The sequence below is a fragment of the Scardinius erythrophthalmus genome (genome assembly GCF_964197995.2).
Source record: "Scardinius erythrophthalmus genome assembly, chromosome: 2".
Taxonomy (NCBI): Eukaryota; Metazoa; Chordata; class Actinopteri; order Cypriniformes; family Leuciscidae; genus Scardinius; species Scardinius erythrophthalmus.
The window spans coordinates 1572709-1597252 of NC_138222.1; the positions used below are offsets into that span (position 1 = coordinate 1572709).

Consider the following 24544-nt stretch of genomic DNA (forward strand, 5'->3'; position numbering starts at 1 on the left):
TCTATTCAAAATCTTTGTTTCTTTGCCATCCCTTCTTTATGTTGTGTCTCCTAATGGACTGTTTACATTTTACATCGCTTGCCACAGAGCAGATGTATTTTACACTGGTATTCTTTACACTGGGACTTTAACTTTGCAGCTCTCTAATTACAGGGATGTGTAGACAACCATCAATTCAATTACTATTTATAGAAAAAATAATAAAATAATATAGCATCTAGGCATACAGTATAATTGCAATCCTGAATCAGATCCATAATAAATCAATAATTTTTAGAGGGTTTACAAAAATCACATTAACTTCATGACGATTATGCGGGGGTAAAATGTCTGTACAATACATGCCGTGCATAGACTAAAACACACCTTTAATTTTTTGTGGTCTTTTACGTTGCCGTGGACCCTGCAGTGGTGGCTGCACAGCTGGGACCTGGTGTGCTGGTTCATGGAAGGGTGGAGCTGGGTGTGGTGGTTCCTGGATGGATGGAGCTGGGTGTGTTGGTTCCTGGGTGGATGGAGCTAGGTGTGCTGGTTCCTGGATGGATGGAGCCAGGTGTGGTGGTTCTTGGATGGATGGAGCCAGGAGTGTTGGTTCCTGGATGGATGGAGACAGGTGTGTTGCTTCCTGGATGGATGGAGCCAGGTGTGGTGGTTCTCGGATGGATGGAGCCAGGTGTGTTGGTTCCTGGATGGATGGAGACAGGTGTGTTGGTTCCTGGATGGATGGAGACAGGTGTGTTGGTTCCTGGATGGATGGAGACAGGTGTGTTGGTTCCTGGATGGATGGAGACAGGTGTGTTGGTTCCTGGATGGATGGAGCCAGGTGTGGTGGTTCTCGGATGGATGGAGCCAGGTGTGGTGGTTCTCGGATGGATGGAGCCAGGTGTGTTGGTTCCTGGATGGATGGAGACAGATGTGTTGGTTCCTGGATGGATGGAGCCAGGTGTGGTGGTTCTCGGATGGATGGAGCCAGGTGTGCTGGTTCCTGGATGGATGGAGCCAGGTGTGGTGGTTCTCGGATGGATGGAGCCAGGTGTGGTGGTTCTCGGATGGATGGAGACAGGTGTGCTGGTGTGTGGTTGGAAAGAGCCAGGTGTGCTGGTTCCTGGATGGATGGAGCCAGGTGTGCTGCTTTGTAGATGGAGGGACCCTGGAGTGCTGGTTTGTAGATGGATGGAGCAGGGTGCGGTGATGTGTGGTAGGAAGGAGACGGCTGTGGTGACGTGCAGACGGATGTAGTCTGGGTTGCTGGTGTGCCAATGGATGGAGCCTGGTTTTGTGATGCTGTGGCTGGTGTTTCCTGTTGTGGTGACTGGATATGGGTGGTAGGGGTTAAGTCACACGTCACCAAATGTAGGACGAAGTTCTCCTCTTCTTGAGGTAGTTGGTCTGAGTTGAGTCTTGTCCAACCTATAAATGGACATGGAGAACACACAAATATAATATATAATATGCAAACGCCGGTGCTGACCGGTAGGATGCTACTGCCAGTGATGCATGCACTCGTCGGGAGAGTGGCATTAAGCAAAGTTGAATCTTCTGTAAAAACACTGAATACTGCTCTTATTAATACATGTGCAGAAAAAACATTAGTTCAAAAATCGGGGTTGACTTGCTTTATTTTTTATTTCAGCCAGTGATGTTGGGAAACGTTATATGTTTTGAAAAAAAAAACATAGTCCACCCTGCTCTTATCAATATGCTATTAGTTAAATAGCATTAGATAGCTATTACCGATGTTGGGAGAAACTGTTTATTATTTTTTAAATATGCACATTGCTTCTCTGTCTAGCATCACCTGGTCGGAGAGGCAGCAATGTGTAAAGTTTGGCTGATTGTCGACTCCTAATGTTAATTATTGTTGTTCCAGTAAAGTGGATTCATTTCTAAAATAAGTGGACTAAACAGGTTATCTGTCACTTTTTACAAAGGGCAGGGCGCGGGATAGTAAAAGTAATATAGTAACATGACAAGTAATGTAACTAGTAACTTTTAAGTCCCTGTAATAAGTAAAGTAATATTATAACTTTTACAGGAGGAGTAACAATTCCCTGAGTAACTTGCCCAACACCGGTTGTGGTCTCAGTGACTTTCATGCCGTTAGGTACTTTTTTGCACATCCAATCTCTATTCGCAGTGGCACAAGTAGTAGATTTACTTTGACTATGTTTTAAAAAAATACATTAACATTAACACAAGTTAGTTTTAAAGGGCAAAATTAGTAGGATTGTCTCTTGCTGTTTGTAAACACATGATTCAAAGTTGGCCCATGCAGAGAGAGCGGCGATTGAGCGAGCTCCAAAAGAGAGTGAGCAGTGTTAGCAAGAACAAAGCAGTGAATCAGAGAAATAAAAGGTCTTCTGATTGTTTCATTTCGGTTACATTCTAAAGCACAAATAAACATGACCCACCTCCACAGAACCCTGTTGGAAAGAGCGACTTTGGCGGATTTTGTGTGAATACAGCCGAAGCCACCGTCAGCCTTTAAGATATGTCTGCTATAAGTGTGTGTGTAGCTCAGACACACAGACCGGTATGATGGAGAGAGAACACAGAGGAAAGAGAAGGAGACAGCAATGCAACCTGATTGCTACGTTACTATAGAGTCAGAGTCCTGGGCCCGTATTCTTAAAGATTCTAAGAATCCTCTCAGAAAACTCCTAATTTAGCTTAAAAACTTTTACATATGAGTCTTAGCTTAAGAGTGATTCTGAGAGCAACTCTTGAGCAAGGAAAAAACAAAAACTTTTATCTTAGTGAGGAGGCGGGGCTGACCCCGTTGCTATGTGTGACAAAATCTTTTGAAGACTGTAATTGGTTGGTTGTCCACGAAGGAAAACAATTTTTATGTATAGGGTCTATTCTAAGCCTTCACATTGAAATTACATGCGTAATCTGGCGCTATAGCATTTATGTGCTGTAACGGAGATGTTAGCGTGTCTTTAATAAGATCGGTCACTAAACATGATCTCTGCATTATCTAATCTATAGCGTCTTATAGGCTAACTCACTGTCCATCAACACATTTCTTCTCCCTCTTCATCTTACTGCCACTTTAAACTCCCACATTTCTAAGAATTTTCCTAGAATTTTGTCACTAGGAGCTACTCTTTGCATTAAGATTTTTTATGAATACGGCCCTGGCTTTTATTTTATAAGAAACCACAGGAAGTCCTGTTTCCCATTTGCGCTAGCTTCCCAGCTGAGTGTTTAGGCTCTTTTAAAATGGCTCTAGGTTGCAGCTAGGCTACAGCCAGATTAGAATTTCTAGTCTTTGCTGTTTGGAAATGTACAGGACAACACCAACAATTGTACAACAGATAATGAATACATGCATGCGTATGCATTTCAAGGTTAAATAAATGCAATCTCACCTTCAACCATCAATTTATAGATGGCATCCACATTATCAAGGCATTTCTTAGCGGATGTGCTAAGGTGGGCATGCATTGGCAGCATTAGTTTTGTTTTAGTATGGCACGTCCCTGTCACCACCTTAGGAGGATGGGCAATTAGCAGCAGGGGCTTCATGCCAAGGGCATACAACTTCTCAAGCTGGAACAGAGAGGTAGAGAGATCAATTAGATACACAAAACTGTAGTTTACAGCTGAATTTTACAGTTTACACTGGGACGGCAGTGGCTCATGTAGGTTGTCTACAAATTCGGAAGATTGGTGGTTCAATCCCCGGTTCCACTGAATCAAGTGTCGAGGTGTACCCCAGCCCCACCTAACCCCAGCTGCTCCCGACGAGCTGGATGGTGCCTTGCATGGCTGACACCGCTGTCGGTGCATGAATGTGTGAAGTTACATCAAAGCTAGGAAACATCTACAAACAATTTTTACATAATTTTTGGATAGATAAATGTGAGGATTTGTATGAGTTTCAACTCCCTAGATATAATAGTAGGAAAAAACAGTAAACATGAATTATATTCTTATTAATAGTGTGGATGTGAGGCAATTTATTAAACTAGTCAATTTATTTGCTTATGTGAAAATAATAAAACACTTTTGGTGAATGAGATGATAGGAAAACTACATACCAGAATGGCAGCATCATCAAGAACGTGGGACTTATTTTTATTTTTTTTCATAGATGCCAACCACTGCTTCTGCTGACTTTTAAATTTTTCCATCTTTTTTTGGAGTCTTACATTTTGGGGTTGTGGATGGTTGCAAAATGAACAAATTTTAAGTCCACAATATATTTTTTCCCCGCAGTTTGGGCAGGTCTTTTTTTGTGACCCTCCAGCCATTTCTGAACAGAAATAGATGGAAGTGAGAGAGATAGATAGATTGAAAGAGTGATTAAAAGAGAGACAATAACAGAAAGAGAGAGATCGAAAGAGACAAGTGAGAACGAGAGAGAGTGGCTCTTAAAAGTGCCGTTGGTTTGATTTGTGTGCGTGTGTGTATATGTGTGTGTGTTGGTGGAGTCAAGTGTTGCAATATAGCTGTAAAACAAGAAAAAAGCAAAAGATTATTAGAATAGCATTTGTAGTAAATTATCATTTCTTAATTGTTAGGACAAAGTACTTATTAACTGACTATGTATCAATCACAACCACTATGTACAATACAAATCAATCCTTACTGTACAAATATCAGATTTGTACCACATTCACTTGACACAAGCAAGTACCAACACAAATCTATTTTTATTTAGGCCTACAAATAATGGAAAAGGTGGTCTTCTTCTGTCCTGTTGCATAAAACGCTTCTCATAATATCTACTGCTCTCTCTTCTCAATGTCACACATAATAACTAAAGTAACAATTATGATTCAGTGTCTTCTAAAATGGCAAAGTCTTACAAAAGTATGGCACGAAAGTGTTACAGGATAATTATGTTAATTACAAGTTAATTATGCATTAATTATATCAGGTATGTATGAACGGTCATTGACATTGAGTCGCACTGAGCAGTCAAATCCTCTGGAAAGACTCCCGGTCCACTTTTTTATTCTAGTCCATCCCCGATTGCGGTAATTCTCCTTAGTTACACTTATGACATTTACTTTGCACTTTAAATAAAACTTTAACCACTGCAACAACACGTTGTTAATTGATGTCCTCACAACACATGGACAAATACATGAGTTTAAACTGATTTTTGTTGTGGAAGTGCCACATTCCTACTGTGCCGGGGACGGGACAGCTGTCATTTAGCTGGCTAGCTAACGTAACGTAACTACTTCGGCGGGTAGCCGTGTAAATGATAATGCAACACTAACAAATTCAACCTAAACTCCATGGATGATTAAATCCAGCTACAACTAAAGAAATAACAGCAAAGGTTTTACGTGCTTTTTAACAAACAAACAAACACCCCGAGGGGTTGAGATACTTACTGTAGTCATGTGGCGGGAGAAATGAGTGGTAAAAGCGCAGTGATTATGGGTAAGAAGCGTGCGTAACGTGACGTATCGTTGCCGTGGTAACGACTGAAAGTCTTCTGATTCATAATAATAATAATTAATAATATTCGCTGCTATGACAGACAATACATTTGAAAAGAATAAAATATCGTAAATGGTTTAATAAAGTAAAGGGAACAATCTATTTAACACAGCCTCGGCCCATTCTTTAAAACAACTCCATCTATAAATGGATAGTTATATCACAAACAATTTACTGTTATTTAGACAACAAAAATCGGAAGTAATACACTACAATAAATTATAAAAGGAGGACGTTTCGTAAACTAGAAAACAACATTTACCGCTGCCCACTGTGACGTTGTCTAACCAGGGAATCCGTGTGTCCACCACGACAAATGAGCCTCATTGACTTTGTATGGGTGTTGTTTTCGTGGTGCCGACACGTAATTGTAACACATTACGTGCCACCACCACGCAAATCGGGGTTAAGGGGTCGTGTTCATTTCACGTAATTCTGTGAGATCAGGTTGAACTTGACGTACGATGCCGCGATATACGCGTTTCTCTGAGGCGTCGCGTTAAACGTCCTGCGCGAGAACACCTGGACAAGGGCAACAGGTTTAAAGAGAATACAGTGGTTTAAAACTCTCATGCACAGTATGTAATACAACTTTTCAACTCACCGATTATTGGTCTATCGTTCATACCTGTCGACACTCCCGTTTTTCTCGGGTGTCTCCCGTTTTTTAGCCCTATCTCCCGGACCCCACCCGGTCTGTTATTTCTCCCGGGAAACTCCCGTGATTTGCATGGCCCAAACTCCTTTATGAATAATCGGACCAATCTGTTTGTCTAATGTTGACCAGTTGCCAGATGTTGTATTAAATGCATTATATTCACACAATCCACACACCATATAGCCTACAATTTCAACCCGTTTGTCACCTCAACCTGGCAACCTATAGGCTAACCCAGTTGTGCAGTCGCGGAAAGAAGGCTATAACCCGAAAGCGAGCCGATAGACATGGCAGGTGAAGGCAGGGCCGGATTAACCGGATTAACCATTAGGGCTACTGGTCACTTGCCCAGGGGCACATGACATCTAAGGGGATCTGACAGGTAGGAGGAAATACACAGACATTTAATAAAGTTATCAAACACTTTACAGTCTTCACTGCATAAAGTGCATCTACTCGGGTTCACGCAGACTTTCCTCCCCGCGAACGCCAGAGATTACTAATGCGTGAAATGCACTCCCGCTGGTCGAGCGCGGTAAAGTTCGTTTTAGGTTCGATATTAGCCGGACATTTCTTCTATAGGGTCGGTAGTCTAACAAAGATTAAAGCAAGCCATTTTTGATATCAATAATTAAATTTGTACCATTTAAATTGTGAATTCTTGATATTAATATAAAATATGTCTACTTCTGATATCAGGAATTACATTTTCATTAGTAGCCTAGTTAAAGGAGGGAGGATTGTAGTGGGAGCATTGCCAGGTGTGACTGTGTGGCAATGGCAAATGGTTTACATGGCTCAGGGGTCAGGGGTCAGGGGTCAGGTAGGAGGGCCCCTTAACAGAATCTTGCTTAGGGCCCCAGGGAGGTCAGGATCGGCTCTGTAGAGCAGTGACTGCAATGACAGGCAGGAGAATCCAGTCCAGACAGAGAGAAGGCAGAAGGTTGCTATCAGAGACAGACAGAAGGTTTTCACATGTCTAATCTTTCTGCATATGTTCTTCAGTTGGACAAATCTGATTCCAACAGGTGCATTAGTAAACTGAAGCTCTCGATGCCAGATCCATACAGTCTAGATGATGGCTGGTATTCTGCTGATGCTAATAAATTGCCCCCTGTTCAGTATCTTGATCTTTTTAACTACCTGATTAACACTCCAGGCCCATGTGCAGGTGAGGCTTTGCGAGCCTATAAGTCACTGGAGGCTTATAACTATTTTGTTTGTGATCATGTCCAAAACATCAAGCAGCATGATCTATCAGAAACAAGCATAGACAGTATATAAACTGGACACAGCGACCCCATATGTTTCAACGGAGAAAAGTGAAGTCAATTAGAAACTCTTCTTCCTGATGGCTGAGCGACTGCGCGGACTCAAACTGAGCTTGACGACGTAGATGTGACGTGAGCAGCCCGTCTGTCTTCTAGTTGCTGTGCCGAGAGAAATCTGAATCATTCCCTTCCGAATCCCTCAGAGACGGAGAGTGTGAGTAGGAGCTGTCCATGAGCTTGGAGCAGGAGAAACTTTTGCTAAGTATTCTGATTAATTATTTTGTAATTTTGCCTCCACGTCCCCCCGATCGCCCGCGAGCTTCTCCTCCTGTCCATACGGTAATCTCTCTACTGTGCGACAGAGAGTCGCGTGGCTATGACGCAATCGTTAGCCTATTTTCACAAAAACTGCATCTACGGGGCCATAACGTAAGATACAAGGAAATGGAGCCTTTTATACATTTTCATGTTTCTTTAGAAATAAATAATGGATAAATGGAGTTTTCAAATGCCTCAGATGTAAAGTTATTCTCTGTCAAAGTGACGCCAAAATGAATGGGAGTCAATGGAATGCTAACAGCAGGAGATGGTCTGCTAATCAGTGGCGGCGCCCGGAGAAGCTTCAAGAAAATATGAAACGCTGCCCCCCTGGAAACAAGTCCTGCTGCTTTTGTCGCTGCCACAGTGGCTCCAGGACAGCGGATACAAACCCTGGGTTTGTGTTAGTTGAAATGGCTGTATTGTTGCAACCCACGGCACTTGTGCAGCAGGTTTAGGAGAGGCCTGCAGCCACACTGCTGCTCTACTGCCATTGAAAGCATTACACAACTGAAGTGCCATGTCCTGATATCCCATGTCAATGGAAGAAATGTGAAAAGCAAAACATAGCCAGCTGGACTGCTGAAAATCTTGACATGTCACATCCAAAGCATGGCAAGGTATTGAACGGCAGAAGTAGCAGGGTTATCCATCCAGGAGCAACAGCCAGCCTTTGCAGAGCTGAGAGAGATCCTGCCCACCGCAGCAGTTTGAGTCAGGGACAGCGGACCGACACCGCTTCAGAATCAGAGGATGCTGTAGACTATACCCACTCCCATACCAGCGTTTCTGCAGGTTTTACTAAGTCAAATTTAAGACCTTTTTAAGACATTTTAAGACCATAAAGATTGAACTTTAAGACCTACACGACGCATTATCCAAGTTAGATAGATAGTTACCTCGGGATCATTAGAGTATCTATCTATCTATATATGATTATCTGATGTGTGTGTGTGTGTGTGTGTGTGTGTGTGTGAGAGAGAGTGAGAGGTAGATATTTTTTTAATAGAAAATTGTACTTTTGCATATTATACTGTAAAAACACAATTATTGTTGATTTTAGTTTATCATAGTTGATCATAACTAGAGAGGAAATGATGAGATGATTAAAGTGACCAAAATTATCACGGTTATCACAGAATCCTGTTCAAAAAGTACTAATACTACAGAAAGAAGTTTTATGTCGAAAAACAGCAAATAACAAATTGATTAGCATCAATATGCACTTTTTGTTTACGTAAACATTAAAATACCATTAAAAATGATGGCCAGATTTTAAAAGAGTGTCTTGCAATCGACATGAATATGTACAGCACCAGCACTTTTTCAATTTCAATGAATTGTAAATCATATTAAATATATTTGATCTATTCTTGCCTCTTTCTCATCTAGTAAATATTGTAATTATCTTTTTTTTATTGTGCTTTCATTGAATGTTTTAAATAGAAAGTAGACTGTTAGCTCAACTTGTGCTGAAAAGAAAAGAAAAGACAACACTTACCTAATAAATGTTTATTGAATGTTGCCAAAATCTAGTTAGTAAGATACGGTAAGTTCTAGGTACGGCATTAAGGGGGGAAGAACATGACAATGAAACCAAGTAAAATTGTATACAGTTCACGTTTCATCCTTTAAAAACTGCACAGAACACAGTAGCTTCAGTGCAACAGCAGACTTAGGACAAAAGGGGGCGCTGTTGTTCAGTAAAAGCTTGCAGTCTTTTTTCAGTGTAAACAAACACTTGACGAAACATTAGTCAAAATTTTGTTTGTTTGCACTACATTAAATAAGACTGCAAGCTTTTAGTGTGTTACAGCTTTAGAACAATATTGAATATTACTTACGCAGATCTGCGGAAGAGGATTAATGCATGTATAGAGTACACAGCCCTAAACTAAACACAGTCGCCACTCTTCTGCATAACGGTAACCACAAAATTCAAAAACATTACAGAAAGTTCTCTAAGTTTCTAACATAACTGAATATTAAACACTAACATTAATTAACAACATCTTTCCATTTACAGAAAAACACATAAAATAACACTTTAATCCCTAAATTTACCCTCCTAATGCAGTCCCTTGCAAAGCATGCTGGGAACTACAGATCCACTGCCCAGTTAGTTGTCAACAAAAATGATTCACGTAGTTTTCACTCAAATGAATTAAGTAAACTTCAGTTTTTAACATATTAGGTTGATTGAACACAATTTAATTAAGTTGTGACAAAAGCAGTATCAGAAAAGTTGAGTAATTTTACTTCATTTTATAACGTTGATATTTACGCTTTCATTTCTACAAACTTGAATTGAGTACTATAATAGATTTTTTTATTTATTCTTGTCTGAACTAACTTCTTTATTACATGTTTTTTTTCTGTAGTGTTTACTTTTACCACAGAATGATCTTTATCAGAGAGTTTCAGTTGGCTGATGCAGTGCAGGAGTTCTTTCTTTCATCTTTCTTTCATCTTTCTTTCATCTTTCTTTCATCTTTCTTTCATCTTTCTTTCATCTTTCTTTCATCTTTCTTTCATCTTTCTTTCATCTTTCTTTCATCTTTCTTTCATCTCTTTGCCGCTCAGTGGATCTGTGTAAACATGCCTTTCTTCATCTCAATCAAAAAACAATAAGGAAACTGGAGGCTTGTTTCAGGAGGAGTCTGTAAATGCCATGTTTAACTGGTTTTGTAAGTGCAGATTTAGCAGCACAGTCCTGTAAAACCGCCAGTACAATACCGTATAATTAATTACAGCAGAAACAGACCACATTACCAAATACAGTAAAATACAGTAAAGTACTGTTGTGCAGTTTACAGTACTGATCTTGTGTACTGTAAATCGGAATACAGTAACTATGGCAACCATACTGCCAGTAATACTGTAAAAACACAAGAAAACCGTTAACAGAGACATTCCTTGGGAAAAGGTTCGGACATTACCTCACAAATACCGGAAAACTAACAAAACGAGAGAAATGACCTTTAAGTTCTTTCATAGGCTTTACCCAGATACAGTGAGTTATGGAAGCTTGTTTCCGCCAGAATAAAACATTTTAAAAGATAAGTGCAACTTTATTTCTCAGAATTGCGACTTTAAATCCCGCAATTCTGACTTTCTGACATCTTTTCTCAGAATTGTGAGATATAAAGTCCAATTCTAAGAAAAAAAAAAAAAAATTTTTTACCTCAGAATAGTTTATATCTCACAATTCTGACTTTATAACACGCAATTCTGACTTTATATCTCCCAATTCTGACTTTATATCTCCCAATTGCGTATTATAAAGTCAGAATTGCGAGATATAAACATGCAATTCTGAGAAAAAAAGTCAGAATTTCAATATTTCTCGCAATTGCGACTATATCGCGTAGTTCTGAGATAAAAAGTCAGAATTGTGAGATTAAAAAGTCGCAATTGCCTTCAATTGCCTTCGCAACTGCTCTCTCTCAGTGACGTTTGTGATTTTATCATGTTATGTGAATCCTAACTTTGAATTTACATTTAGAAATGTCATTTTTGGTTTTCATGAAAGTATATTTATTTTATAAACCTTATTTTTCTGTTAGCTAAATTTCACATTCACAAATGTAACTTTTCTAATTGCAGTCCTCTTTTTTTTAAAGATTTAAACTTGAAATGAAAATGTATTTTGAATTTATTGAGTCCTCTAAACACTTAAAGCTGTAAGAACAGGCCGTGTTTAATCTGGACTGAAGGACTCTGGAATATTGTTGTATTATGACAATGACAATAATTGTTGTTAATGTTTTTGTGATTTTTTTTCTTCTACAAGCATTTAATAAAAATAAAAAAAGTATGCAAAATGCACTAGGTCTCCATGTGAAGCTTTTAAACTATTTATATGATGATCTCATACCTGTTCCTTTTTCTGTTTGTATTATTTTATTTATTTTTTCTTTCTCTTTACTTGTATATTTATTTTATTGCACTGTATATTTTATTTTCCTATTTGTTGTAGTCTATTTGTTCAATATTATTATACTTTAATAAATAAATAAATAAATAAATAAATAAAACATACGGTTGAATAAAGAGTGATAAAAAAGCTGAGGCTAGAAACTAATATATATATATATATATATATATATATATATATATATATATATATATATATATATATATATATATATATATATATATATATATATATATATATATAATGCGATTCGATGAGATTTCACTGATATTTTGAGTTCAGTTCCATTTGTTTGCGAGTTGTCTCAGAGACACGCCCACATTAAGGACATATCATGAATATTCATATAAGTGCCACCCAGTGGAACCAAATATGCCAAGAACTGAATATATTGCATCACCTGTCAAAAGAAAAAATATATATTTATGATCAGAAAAACTAAGCAGTAAGAAGAAGCCGTGGTTTTCACTTTTCAGTGACAATCTCTGAAATCACTGTAAACAATGCGGGACTTATTTATTTTTATAAAAAGTTTTCATGAATTAATAATCACACAGGCAGAGGTCACGTGAGTGTTTTACAGCGGCTTAACCAATCATGATCAAGGAGCGGAATTATTATTATTTTTAAACCGAAAATCCCTTTTAGTCCCTTTACTGCATGAAGTTATGAACGGTTGAACACAGATTTTAAAACAAGAATTAATAAATAAATAAATAAATAAATCGTTGATTGTTATTGTTATTTCTCCACGGCAGCGTGACAGAGATATGTCCATCGGTCACGTGGTTCTTCCTCTGTGTCCGAGCATTTCCGTGTTTACATGCCCGGATCCCTCATGGCTTTTATCACGAAGAAGGATCGCGTTAAAGAAAGGTACTGTCACACTTCACCTGGCGTGTTTATTTCCTCAGCATGTTTTCCCTCAGGTCCGCGCAGTTTAACTCTCTGACTTCTGGCCTGTTGTGTCACTCGAGCTCGCGGGTCATTCGCCTCATAAACAGGCCAGTAAACGGACTAAACACGCAGCATTTATGATCCTTGCATATTTATGCGTTTCCTGAGGTGAATACTTCATTTAGACCTTTATTAACACTTTCCTAGCATTTATATGTAGAGATAGAGAGAGAGGGGTGTCCAGTTGATTTTTTTTTCTTATAGCAGTAAAGTTAACACTCGCTTTGTGTTTAGATGTTAGCTGAGCAGAAGACGTCTTTGTTTTAACCTTAATTTAGTGGTGAACTCTAATTTTTTTTGAGAGAAAAGCAGTTTTGAAAAATATGAATGTCAACTGTTGAAGCCTGTCGGTGTCACATGACCTCTGTCTCATTAATTATTCATTTGCTTACTTTTCGTCAGGCAAGTGTCTATAATTGCTTTCATTAAAGTCACCATGAAATCAAAATGACCTTTTTTTGACGTTGCAGTGTTTATTATTAAATAATTTATAAAGTGCTCATCACTATAAAAGGCGTTACGAGATTCCTTGTGGAACTCGTAATTATAGCTTGTAAACTGGGAATTTTCTGAATCATAACCACTGATCTATATAGAATGACATTATCATATGACAATGACAATGTCATTATATAGATCAGTGATCATAACATTAAAAACTTTGATTTGAAGCATACAAATTTAGAAAATCGGACAAAAATTGCGAACAGCGCAATTGATGGAGAAATAAAAAAAATGTTGATTTATATTAGGGCTGTCAAAAGATTAATCGCGATTAATCGCATCCAAAATAAAAGTTTGTGTGTGTGTATATAATTTAATTTGTATATATACACACACATGCTTGTATATATTTAAGAAAAATGTGTCATTTATATATATAAAAAAATATATTTATATATAATATAAATTATATATAAATATATACAGTATATGTATGCAAATATTTCTTAAATATATACATGCATGTGTGTGTATTTATATATACAAAATAATTATACACAGTACACACACATATATTATGGATGCGATAAATCGCGATTAATCTTTTGACAGCCCTAATTTATATATATATATATATCAGTGTTTCCTTTAGGATTTTTTTTAGCAGTGGGGGCAGGTCTGTCCTAAATGTTAACAAATACAACTTTTGATTTCAATAATGTAGGCTATTAAATGTTGAGGTGAACATTAGCAAAGATTAATACATTCTGTAGAAGTGCAGTTTATTAAAAGTTAATGTTAACTAATGTAGTTATAACTAGAGTTTAATAAATGGAACCTTATTGTAAAGTGTTACCGATCTGTTATACACCGATTCACACGTCTCGTGAGTAGGGCTGGGCGATATGGACCAAAAGTCATATCCCGATATATTTAGGCTAAATATAGATATACGATATATATCGCGATATTTTTTTCCCTTTACTTAACATGAATTGTAAGAATATGACTAATAGTAAAGACTAGTACACAGCAAAAACTCCAGTGTTAAATTAACACTCCTGGGAGTGTATATGAGTCCACTCTCAAAAGTGTAAAGTGTTAAAATATGAGTGTTAAATGAACACTCAAGAGTGTTAAAGTTAATGAGATAATTAAGTGATTAATTTAGTGATGATTGAGCATTATTGAAGACACCTGATGTTAACAAGCAGAATCACTGAAGGAGAAAATCACAAATTGTAAGCCACCGTTATGGCGATCAGTGTTTGCTTTAGTTGGGCTCTAGACCCTTATACATTTACTTTAGATTTTGTTTGGCTGTTATATCTTATAACTGCTAGATGAACAAAGAAAAAAAAGTGATCTGATGATGTTGGTTATATTATGACAATCATCATTTGAACTTGATCACTGAACTCATTAAGATCGTTATTTCTGACTTAGATTTATGTTGTTGGTTACAGCATAACAGTGAATCTGCATAAATATCCAGAATTTTAGATATAATACAAAGGATTTCTTAAAAGTTGTTTTTAAAAAAAAATCAGTCTTTTAGGCACACACAGATGTCAAGATTCAGTCTATGCATCTCAACAATGGTGATGAGCAGAATATTCAATTAGGAAAAGTAAATTACATAGACAATTCAGATCATAATTTATTCATACCGCAATGCATGATGGGAGCCATTAATGAGTTGTGATTGGTGACAGCCACTGCAACATGCTTTATTATTGTCACCATTGTTGAGATTCACAGGCTGATTATTGATGTCTGTGTTTTAAATAAATTTATTTGAAATTGAAAGTCTTTTGATCAGAACAATGGTTATGAAATATTTTTGGATTATATGAAAAATACTGAAAATCATAATATAGAATCACAGAGCTGCCGTAATTAACAAGTTAAGCCATCTCAATAAGTTTTGTTTTACGGATCACAACATGATTATGTCAAAACATAACCAACTCCATCCAATCTAATTTTTCTTTGTTCATCTAACTGTTATAAATCAATAACAGCAGACAAGCAAAATCTAAAGTAAATATATAATATTCTAGAGCCCAACTAAAGCAAACACTGATCGCCATAACGGTAACTTACAATTTGTGATTTTCTCCTTCAGTGATTCTGCTTGTTAACATCAGGTGTCTTCAATAATGCTCAACCATCACTAAATTAATCACTTAATTATCTCACTAACTTTAACACTCTTGAGTGTTCATTTAACACTCATATTTTAACACTTTACACTTTTGAGAGTGGACTCATATACACTCCCAGGAGTGTTAATTTAACACTGGAGTTTTTGCTGTGTAGCCTACTAATAAATAAACATTAGGCCTATGCTAAATATATTAAATAGCAGTCCCAAACTAGTTTTTGTTAATACAATGTTGGTATGAGCCACTACAGTCATTTAAAAATATAAAAAAATAACACAAAGAAAAATAGTGGCATTTTGGGGTTAATATGGAAACGACAGTTGCCATGGTGAATACACAATATTAACAATAACTGTTAATGAAACATGGAAACTGCTCCTGGTGAATAGAATGAAAATCATACCTGCATTACTTTTATTTCGTGTAATTTACAACGTAACGGCGTTGCATGCTCGTAGTTTCTTTTGCACTTGATCAGTGAGGCAATACACAGCGCGCGCTCCGAGCACAGGATAACGGCTGACAGGACAAGAAAGTCAGTTTTTCTGAGGTGAAAGACTTTATTTCAGCGTACACTTATGTCACTGCCTGGTAGTTCCTATTGTGCTGGGTTTTCTGAAGTAGCCTAGTCATGATTCGCCTCTCGTAACATAACATGCTCTAAACACGCACGCAAAGTGGAAAAGGAGGAGCGGAGATGCGGGGAGCAGAGCGCAAATTTGAACTATATCGATATATGCGATATGGTCTAATTTCATATCGCATTTAAAAATGTATCAATATATTTTTTATATCGATATATCGCCCAGCCCTACTCGTGAGTTCAGTGTTGGAAAGATCAGTCGTTTAACCATTCATTAAAACATGGAACCTTGCTTCGCAAAGAGAGTGCTCGCGCGCACGCGACCAGCTCTCTCTCTCTCGTTCTTTTAAACATGCGCCCAGCTGTCACAAGCGCAGCAGTTTCTACATTACACACCCGGTCAAATAAGACTTTGGCGGGACAAAAATTCGCTTTGGCGGCCGCCAAAAAAAAATCTTCGATCGGGTCAGTTGCACAAGTGCGCCTAAATATCTTTTCATGGTCGCACACAGACATATTTAGGCGCAAATGCGAGTGAAATGGTCGCACTGTAGAGCCCTAACGTTACCGTGGCGGCAAAAATTTTGCCGTGGCGGGCCGCCATCAACATAGAGGAAACACTGTATATATATATATATATATATATATATATATATATATATATATATATATATATATATATATATATATAGACCATATAAACAATATATTGTAAGTTTATTGTAAAAACATGCATATATACACACATATTCAAGTATTTTGAGAGCGCAAGGCTAAGGTCTCGATTGGGTCTTTCAGGAGTGGGCGGAGCTAAAGAGCTCTTACCGCTTTTTTCAACTCTCTGATTGGTGGAACTTTCTCTACAGCATTATGGTTAATGTAGTTTTTCATCATGAAATCCTCCGTTAAACACATTTATTTAAAAAAATAAGTTGAAATAATGTGTCCTTGGAGATTCCCTATGGAGAAAATGATTGGAGTTTTTACCAGAAAAAAAGACTGTGTATTGTTCTGTATGTGTAATTAATATTCAATTAATTTGTAAGGTTCCCAACATCTTTGTTTCCTCTCTTGCCTCGTCCAGCTTCAAACGCTTGTCATGTTCTCATGTTTCTGTGCAGATTCTCGCTGTTGTTGCTGGATCTGGAGGAACATTATTTTGAACAACACACTGCTTATAATCTGACCAACAGCAGTCCAGAGGCGGACAGGTGAGATGCAGAGAACTGAGGACTGGACTCAGTCATCTATAAGTGAAATGCATGAGGTTTGCAGAATACGACACTGAAAGAGTCTCCTAAAGAGTCAGTTCCTCGATGGCACTTGTTGTGTCAGACTTGTTTCTTGATTAATTTAGGCTACTGTTCTTCAGGAATCAAATGTCCTGGCGATTTGGGACTTCACTTGTTTCATTACTGGATGAATCAGCGTTTTTCAACGAATCTCTTGAATGAATGATTCAATGACAAACACATAACAGTCGCTTGTCTCCACCTACTGGTGTAACGATGTGATTGATACAATCTTTATTTGAAACGTCAACTTACTTTCAAAAGGTGATTTACTCTATTTTGATCGCTACCGTAGACATCAGTGTTTTCAGTATTTATTTAAAGGTAATTAATGTAAGAATCAATCATTAAAATGACGTTGTCCTCCAGGAATCAGATGTGCCGCTGGGTATTGACACACATTTGTACTTACACTATTACGTTCCTTGGGTCACTAGTGACCATATACAGTTATTACAATTTTTTTTTTTCGAAAACAGACATTCTTTAAATTTTTCAAATTTTTGTTATTATTTAGACGTGTTGCGTTTATATTCTGGGTTTGTTTGCCTCCCTATACTATGCATCATCAATAATGAACTGAAAAAAATAAACTGAATGGCGATAAACAATGTATTATTTCCTTCAGCTGAGACGCTTCAGATGCGCACTGTTCAACATGATGGGTTTTGCGTTGCTTGAAATATGATTGGAATCACTTCAAAAAAGGAAAATACAGTTCAACGTCATATCGGCTACATAAAATTATAACGAGAACATCATAATTGTGTGTTTGGGACGTGGGTTTTAATGGTAATACTTGTTTTTATAATCAGGCTCTGAAAAATTATATAAAAATTTGGATTTAGATTTATCGGACAATATATCGGTTATCGGCTTTTAAACAAAGAATTATCGGTTATCGGCTTTCAAACATAAAGAATTATCGGTTATCGGCTTTCAAACATAAAGAATTATCGGTTATCGGCTTTCAAACATAAAGAATTATCGGTTATCGGCTTTCAAACATAAAGAATTATCGGTTATCGGCTTTCAAACATAAAGAATTATCGGTTATCGGCTTTCAAACAAAGAATTATCGGTTATCGGCTTTCAAACATAAAAGAATTATCGGTTATCGGCTTTCAAACATAAAGAATTATCGGTTATCGGCTTTCAAACATAAAGAATTATCGGTTATCGGCTTTCAAACAAAGAATTATCGGTTATCGGCTTTCAAACATAAAGAATTATCGGTTATCGGCTTTCAAACATAAAGAATTATCGGTTATCGGCTTTCAAACATAAAAGAATTATCGGTTATCGGCTTTCAAACATAAAGAATTATCGGTTATCAGTATCGGTCAAAATGTTAATATCGGTGCATCTCTATTACATTACATTTGAAACTTACTTTGTCACTGTTAAAAAAGTATGTTCTATAGAGTATAAATATGTGTAGTATGAATGTAAACGCATGTTTTTGTGTTTTCTCCTACTATTAAAACTAGCGGATGCTAACGGTCTTCTATGATATTCAACACGCTAATCTCTAAAGTTTAAATCTCTGTTTGTTTCAACACACAGACGAACCAGCGGCTCATTAAAAATCTGCTCTAAATCGGTGATCTTTGAAGCTGATGATGCGAAGGAGCCTATTTTAAAGGTATAATGCTCATATTATCATCACGCTTGCTTTCATTCTCTGCAATAATAAAACGTCTCTCCTGCAGATTCCCCTGAAAGACTGCGAAGGAATCGCGGCGCTGGAGGAGTCGGCTCACAACCCGTTTATAGAGTAATACTGAGAATGACTCAAATCAATCGTTTCTTTTGTTGTTGTGAGTTTTGCAGACTTTCATCGTTCCTTTCTTTCTTTCTCTCTGAATGCGTGTTTGCAGAAGTAAACCTGCCTGTATTCTTATAGAAACCAAGCAGGTGAGTGCGTCTCAGTTTCACTTCACTGTTTAATATCTGCAAAAGTTTCAATATTCAACCCTTTTTTGTCAGATTTATCTAATTAAAGAAGAAAATGTGGTCGCTCCATATAAATACGAAAGGGTGAGTTCATTTTTTTTGTGTGAGAAAGATGTAAAGTGTGTAAGAAACTAGTTTGTTTTCAGTTTTGGCATATTTCATACACTGTAGGGAACATTATTTTTATACTGATGTTTGATTAATTTTTGCGCGTTAGGGAGAAAAAAAGGTCACGTTCCAGTTGGAGGCGTCCGGGAAAACGGAGGATGTGGTTCAGATGTTGTTACAGGTTTGCCTTTTTATTTCTCTTGAGATTTGTGAATTTTCTCTGGGACTTTCATCATAACTCTCACTTTCCCGCTCTTTTTTTATATTGCCTTTCATTTGGAACACAGCTTGGTTAGACATATGGCTTTGATTTTATAGAAACTTTAGAGTAAAAATAATTTAGTAAAATATATGTTTTATATGAAATAAAACATGTATTTTTCACTCAGTGTCGTTTTGAAAACAAGACTTGGGTCTATTTCCAAAGCATTCTTGAATTACAACCATTTTATTTTGTGTAGTGGTTTTCATGTCTATTCTCATACAGTAAAGTTAATAACTGCTGTTTCTACAGTTGCACAGAGCGTCGTGTCTGGATAAACTGGGCGATCAGACGGCCATGGTCAGTACAATCAAATAAAATTCCATACGCAATTATTTGCTTCCTTTTTTGAGGATCTGTGTGTGACCTGTGTGTGATCTGTGTGTGATGTGTGTGTGATCTGTGTGTGTTTCTGCTGAAGATTGCAGCTATATTGCAGTCCTGGTTGGCAAGAACGTGTTTTGATAAGAACAGGTGAGAATATTCATTCCTCCAGTTGTTGATGATCTCAGAGTAGAAATAACAGTGAGTACAGTATTACAATATTCAGTTTGTTTGCAGTTCTGAATATAATGCTTGTAGAGATGCACTGAAATGAACATTTTGGCCGATACTGATAACCGATAATTCCTTATATTTGAAAGCCGATAACTGATATATTGGCCGATAAATCTAAATCTGAATTTTTCTATAGTTTTTCAGAGCCTGATTATTAAAAACTAAAGTCTCACCTTTAGAATCCACGTCCCAAACACACAATTATGATGTTCTCATGATAATTCTATGCAGATGATATGACACATGTTGCACTTTACTGTATTTTCCTTTTTTGAAGTGATTCCAATCATATTTCAAGCAATTCATAACCATCATGTTGAACAGTGCGCATCTGAAGCGTCTCAGCTGGAGGACATAATACATTATTTATCAGCTTTAATATATCGGACACATTGGCTATGTTTCCATCCACTTGTCAATCGAATTATCTGAAGTTCGGTAAAAAAGCTCATGCGAATAAAGCTGGTGAATGTGTGTTTCCATCCAACGGCTTTAAAGCGAATAAAAACCTGTGCGTAATGACGTCACATGCTGTTTTGCGATCAAATTGGTATATCGAATTGATTTGAGACATTTTAAGGTGTTTCCATTTGTAAAGCCCGTGAAATTGGTCCAATGGAGGTTTTCCAATAACACAGGGAAGGTCTCACGTGCTCTGTCCTCACTCATGCGAAGTATTGGTTGGTTTAATTTACAATACATTTAGTTATGTATTCTCTCGTTAATTCATCTGACTCCATAAATGAAAGTGTTTTAATAATATCTGTGCCTCACTAAAAATGAGTGAACATTTGACTATTCCGTTTATCTCTTCAATGGAAATAATATCAAAGTCAATTAGAATAATCAAATGTAACAATTTATTATGTCAGGTAAATGTATCATGCCAATTTCATAATCAATTCAAAGATAATCGATACAAAACATCAAATTCTCTGGAATAAAGAAAAGAGATGCATACCCAACATTTAAGAAATACATTAGGCTGATAGATCTATATCTCTCAGCCTAACGGACCGATCTGAAATACAGAAAAGGCCCCGAACTCTCTGCTGCATCTCCTTATATACACAAACCTTTCACAAGGAAACATGTACTAACAAAAGAAATTTGCATGCAGTGGTCGCACCTTCATGGGTGTGGGTGACCATTTGCTTGAGAGACCACCTTCCTTTGTAAGTCAGTTATCCATAAACTCTTAAAACCTTATTACCTTTTATTTTATCTATCTGGATATGAGATATCTGTACCACTCACTTTGAGACATTTCAAATGACACCAAAAACATAACAGTCAATGATAAGAATTCACATTAAACCATATTCTTGTGTGAGTTCTTAGTAGTTTGCGGAAGTGAGGTCGTATGGGGGAGGTCAAATGGTAATTAGCCCTTTGTCTCAGACCAGGGCCTCAACCAGTATTTCCAGTCTTACACATTTCATTTTCGCACTGAATCGCACAACATTCAAGCATACATTTGCGAACAAAGTTTTGCTAGACAAAATGGATCGCGCCATCTATCGTTTCCATCAGCGTTTATCGCATAAGCCGTATATCGATCAAGATAAAATCCGATGAGACCGACCGTATTTCATTTGAGTCGATATTCATGAAATTCAATCGAATTTTACTGTTTCCATAAGGCATTTTTCATTCGATATCACTCAATTCGGATAAAAACGTGTGGATGGAAACATAGCTATTGTCTTATCGGGCCGATAACATTAAAAATGAACATTTATCGGCTGATACCGATATGGTGGCCGTATGGTGGTGCATCCCTACTCATGAAATGCATGTGTTATGTTTCTTCGGCTGCAGTTTTCAGGACGTGAGCGAGGTCCCGCACATGGAGTGTGTGGCGGAAGCGGTTTCTCCTCTGGTGACGAACGCGGGTCACGTGTGCATCACCGATCGCAATCTTTACTTCCAGCCTCTGAACGGCTATCCGGTGAGCTTCCTCGCTCTCTGTGCGACATGAGTGTCAGTCTGCTGTTGTGTGTTCATGCACTTCATTACGCTGTGTGTGTGTGTAAGTGTGTTTTGTCACGTCACTGATGCACAAACAGTTTTATAACCTAATATAACCTAATCTTCCTTCCATGCACATCAAGCAAATTAGATTTTATTTAAGAACAATTGTTTCAAACATTAATGCATGTTAAAAAGTGAATGTTATTTCATGTCAATAAAACATGTGATGCTCGATTTGGTTTATTTTTGCTTATTGCGCCCTCTTGTGGGTATTGGTTCTCTGGCGTTCTCACGTGTGTTTCTGTGTGTGTGAAAGGATCCAGTGGTTCAGATCGAGTTGCACAGCGTGAGACGCATCTACAAACGCAGACACGGACTGAAGCCTTTGGTGAGGGAGACTCTTCATTCTTTCATTCGTCTTCAGTTTTGTGTCTGCTATTTACCGTGTGTGTGTGTGTGTGTGTGTGTGTGTGTGTGTGTGTTCAGGGCCTCGAGGTGTTCTGCACAGAGGATGATCTGCGCTCTGATATATACCTGAAGTTCTACAGCACTAAAGAGAGAGACGAGCTTTACTACTACATTGCAACTTTCCTAGGTAGGCTTTATTTGTGCGAGTGTGTTTGTCAAGGGCTGTTGTAATGTCGTATCACATTAGGACAAGTTGTTTTAACCCCTTAACTGCCACCCCCCTTACCTTCATGAGAATAGACATAAGTTTGGTCATGTTTTAAAGGAGACACAGATTATGCAACACTTCATACAATGTAATTCTGAAAAAAGTTAGGGAAGTTTAAATTTATTGTAAATCAAATGTGCTGTACTAAGTATGTATTATTTTATATAAAATATATTTTTACTCTAAAGTTACTATAAAATCAAAGCCATATATCTAGCCAAGTCATGTTCCCAATTTGAAGTTTCTATGAGATTTTGTTTAGACGCTTTACCAAACATGTCCACCGGGTGACACACACATTCCATTGAATTTTGTTTTGATGCATTCTCTTGTAACAAATGAATACATTTCTGTCCAAATATCACTTCTGTCACCAAATATGGAACCTTGAGACTCAGACCTTTTCGAGGATATGTGTTTAGTCAAGATTAGAAAAGGTTTTAATTATAAAGTAATACAATATAAATGTTGTAATATGAAACCTGGCGACGCCCACTAGGGGAGGAGCCTGATAAAATAATTTACAGTACCGTTTCCATGGTAACACAACATCCAATTTCAAAACTGCTTTCACAGGATGAATTTTGAGTTCGTAAACATTCGAATGATTATTACTAAAATATGTGATATATAAAAGTCAATAAAAAAGCATCAGTTTTACATGATTATGTTTTTACCTTTTCCCATTTTGGCTGTTTCTTGAAGTTTGTGTTTGTATTGCATCTTCAATTTGGCTGAAACGCCATTAAATAGCCTATAACTCAAGGGTCTGGTTTCACAAACATCTGTTTCTGTGCCACTTACTTTTGAAAATGAACCTAAACTGAGAAATATTCGATATATACCAGTATACAGTATAATCCTCTGTATATTATGGTTTAACTTAAAGTATGTAAGATTTTTATGTTAAAAGACATTCTCTACTCTATTTACTGACTACTATTAGCATGGGTTTATTTCATGGGTTAACCTGAACACATTGGCAGTATAAAAGCGATTTATTACATTTTGTTATAACTGAAAATGATTATATAATAGCTCTTTAAAGGGGACATATCATGAAAATCTGACTTTTCCTGTGTTTATGATCGGGTGCTTCTACAACCCAGAACACGTGAAAAGGTGAACCCAGTAACTGTGTTCTGGTGAGCCTTTCTCTGCAAGCGTGTTATAAAATGAGCCGATCAGATTTCGCTCTCCTTCTGACGTATGAAGAGGATCTTATTATAATATTACCGGCCCTTAATCTGCACGTTTACACACACCAGCCGACATTTGGTTTCACACGCGCCAACAGAGACCAGTTCTAACGCACTGATGAAGATCCAGCAGAGCCTGAAGCTGTTCTGTGGTTGAGCACAGACGAGCACTGAACACTATTGACCAGAACATGTCACCGCTGTCTTATAAACACCTCAGGAACTGTGGACACTTGTGGAGAAGTTCAACATGATGATGAGATGATCAGTGTAACTCCACAACAACTACAGAAATGTCTCCACTAACATTCAGAAGCTCTTCCTGAGTCTCTCCGTAAGGCTGCACTCGCTACTGGTGATTCTGGGATTCTGGATGAGGGAGATTGGCCTGTTCTGTTATTGACGGAGTTTCTGAAGCTCGTGTAAAGACTCCGCCCTCTTCTGGACGGAGGCGGGGCTAAAGCTCATTTGAATTTAAAGGGACACACACAAAAACTGCACGTTTTTGCTCACATCCAAAAAAGGGCAAATTTGACAAGCTGTAATAAATGTTATAATACATGATCTGGTGTTTTGAGCTGAGATTTCACACACACACTCTGGGGACGCCACAGATTTACATTACATCTGCTGAAAAGGGGCATAATTTGTCACCTTTAAATAAAATGTCACTGCTAATTACGATATTGCATCCCAGTTTAACGTGTGTGTGTGTGTGTG

General features: G+C 37.4%; 1 protein-coding gene and 1 pseudogene across 2 annotated transcripts in view; one reads left to right on the forward strand and one right to left on the reverse strand.

Annotated features, from left to right (window-relative positions):
* Positions 1-6089, reverse strand: part of LOC308685994 (gamma-glutamyl hydrolase-like) — a 70090-nt pseudogene extending 64001 nt beyond the window's left edge. Inside the window, exons 1-2 of the transcript XR_014032228.1 lie at positions 6068-6089; positions 5917-5985 (exon numbers count right to left, since the gene is read on the reverse strand). The product of XR_014032228.1 is annotated as a gamma-glutamyl hydrolase-like (transcript). The remainder of the gene's footprint in view (positions 1-5916; positions 5986-6067) is intronic.
* Positions 6090-12442: 6353 nt separating this feature from the next.
* The window catches only part of nsmaf (neutral sphingomyelinase (N-SMase) activation associated factor), a 42961-nt gene continuing 30859 nt past the window's right edge, over positions 12443-24544 (forward strand). Inside the window, exons 1-12 of the mRNA XM_081393989.1 lie at positions 12443-12523; positions 16921-17010; positions 18658-18736; positions 18804-18868; positions 18972-19008; positions 19081-19131; positions 19265-19336; positions 19670-19717; positions 19839-19891; positions 21797-21926; positions 22266-22337; positions 22436-22544. Coding sequence (XP_081250115.1) covers positions 12471-12523; positions 16921-17010; positions 18658-18736; positions 18804-18868; positions 18972-19008; positions 19081-19131; positions 19265-19336; positions 19670-19717; positions 19839-19891; positions 21797-21926; positions 22266-22337; positions 22436-22544 — 859 coding nt within the window. The 5' untranslated portion in view covers positions 12443-12470. The remainder of the gene's footprint in view (positions 12524-16920; positions 17011-18657; positions 18737-18803; positions 18869-18971; positions 19009-19080; positions 19132-19264; positions 19337-19669; positions 19718-19838; positions 19892-21796; positions 21927-22265; positions 22338-22435; positions 22545-24544) is intronic.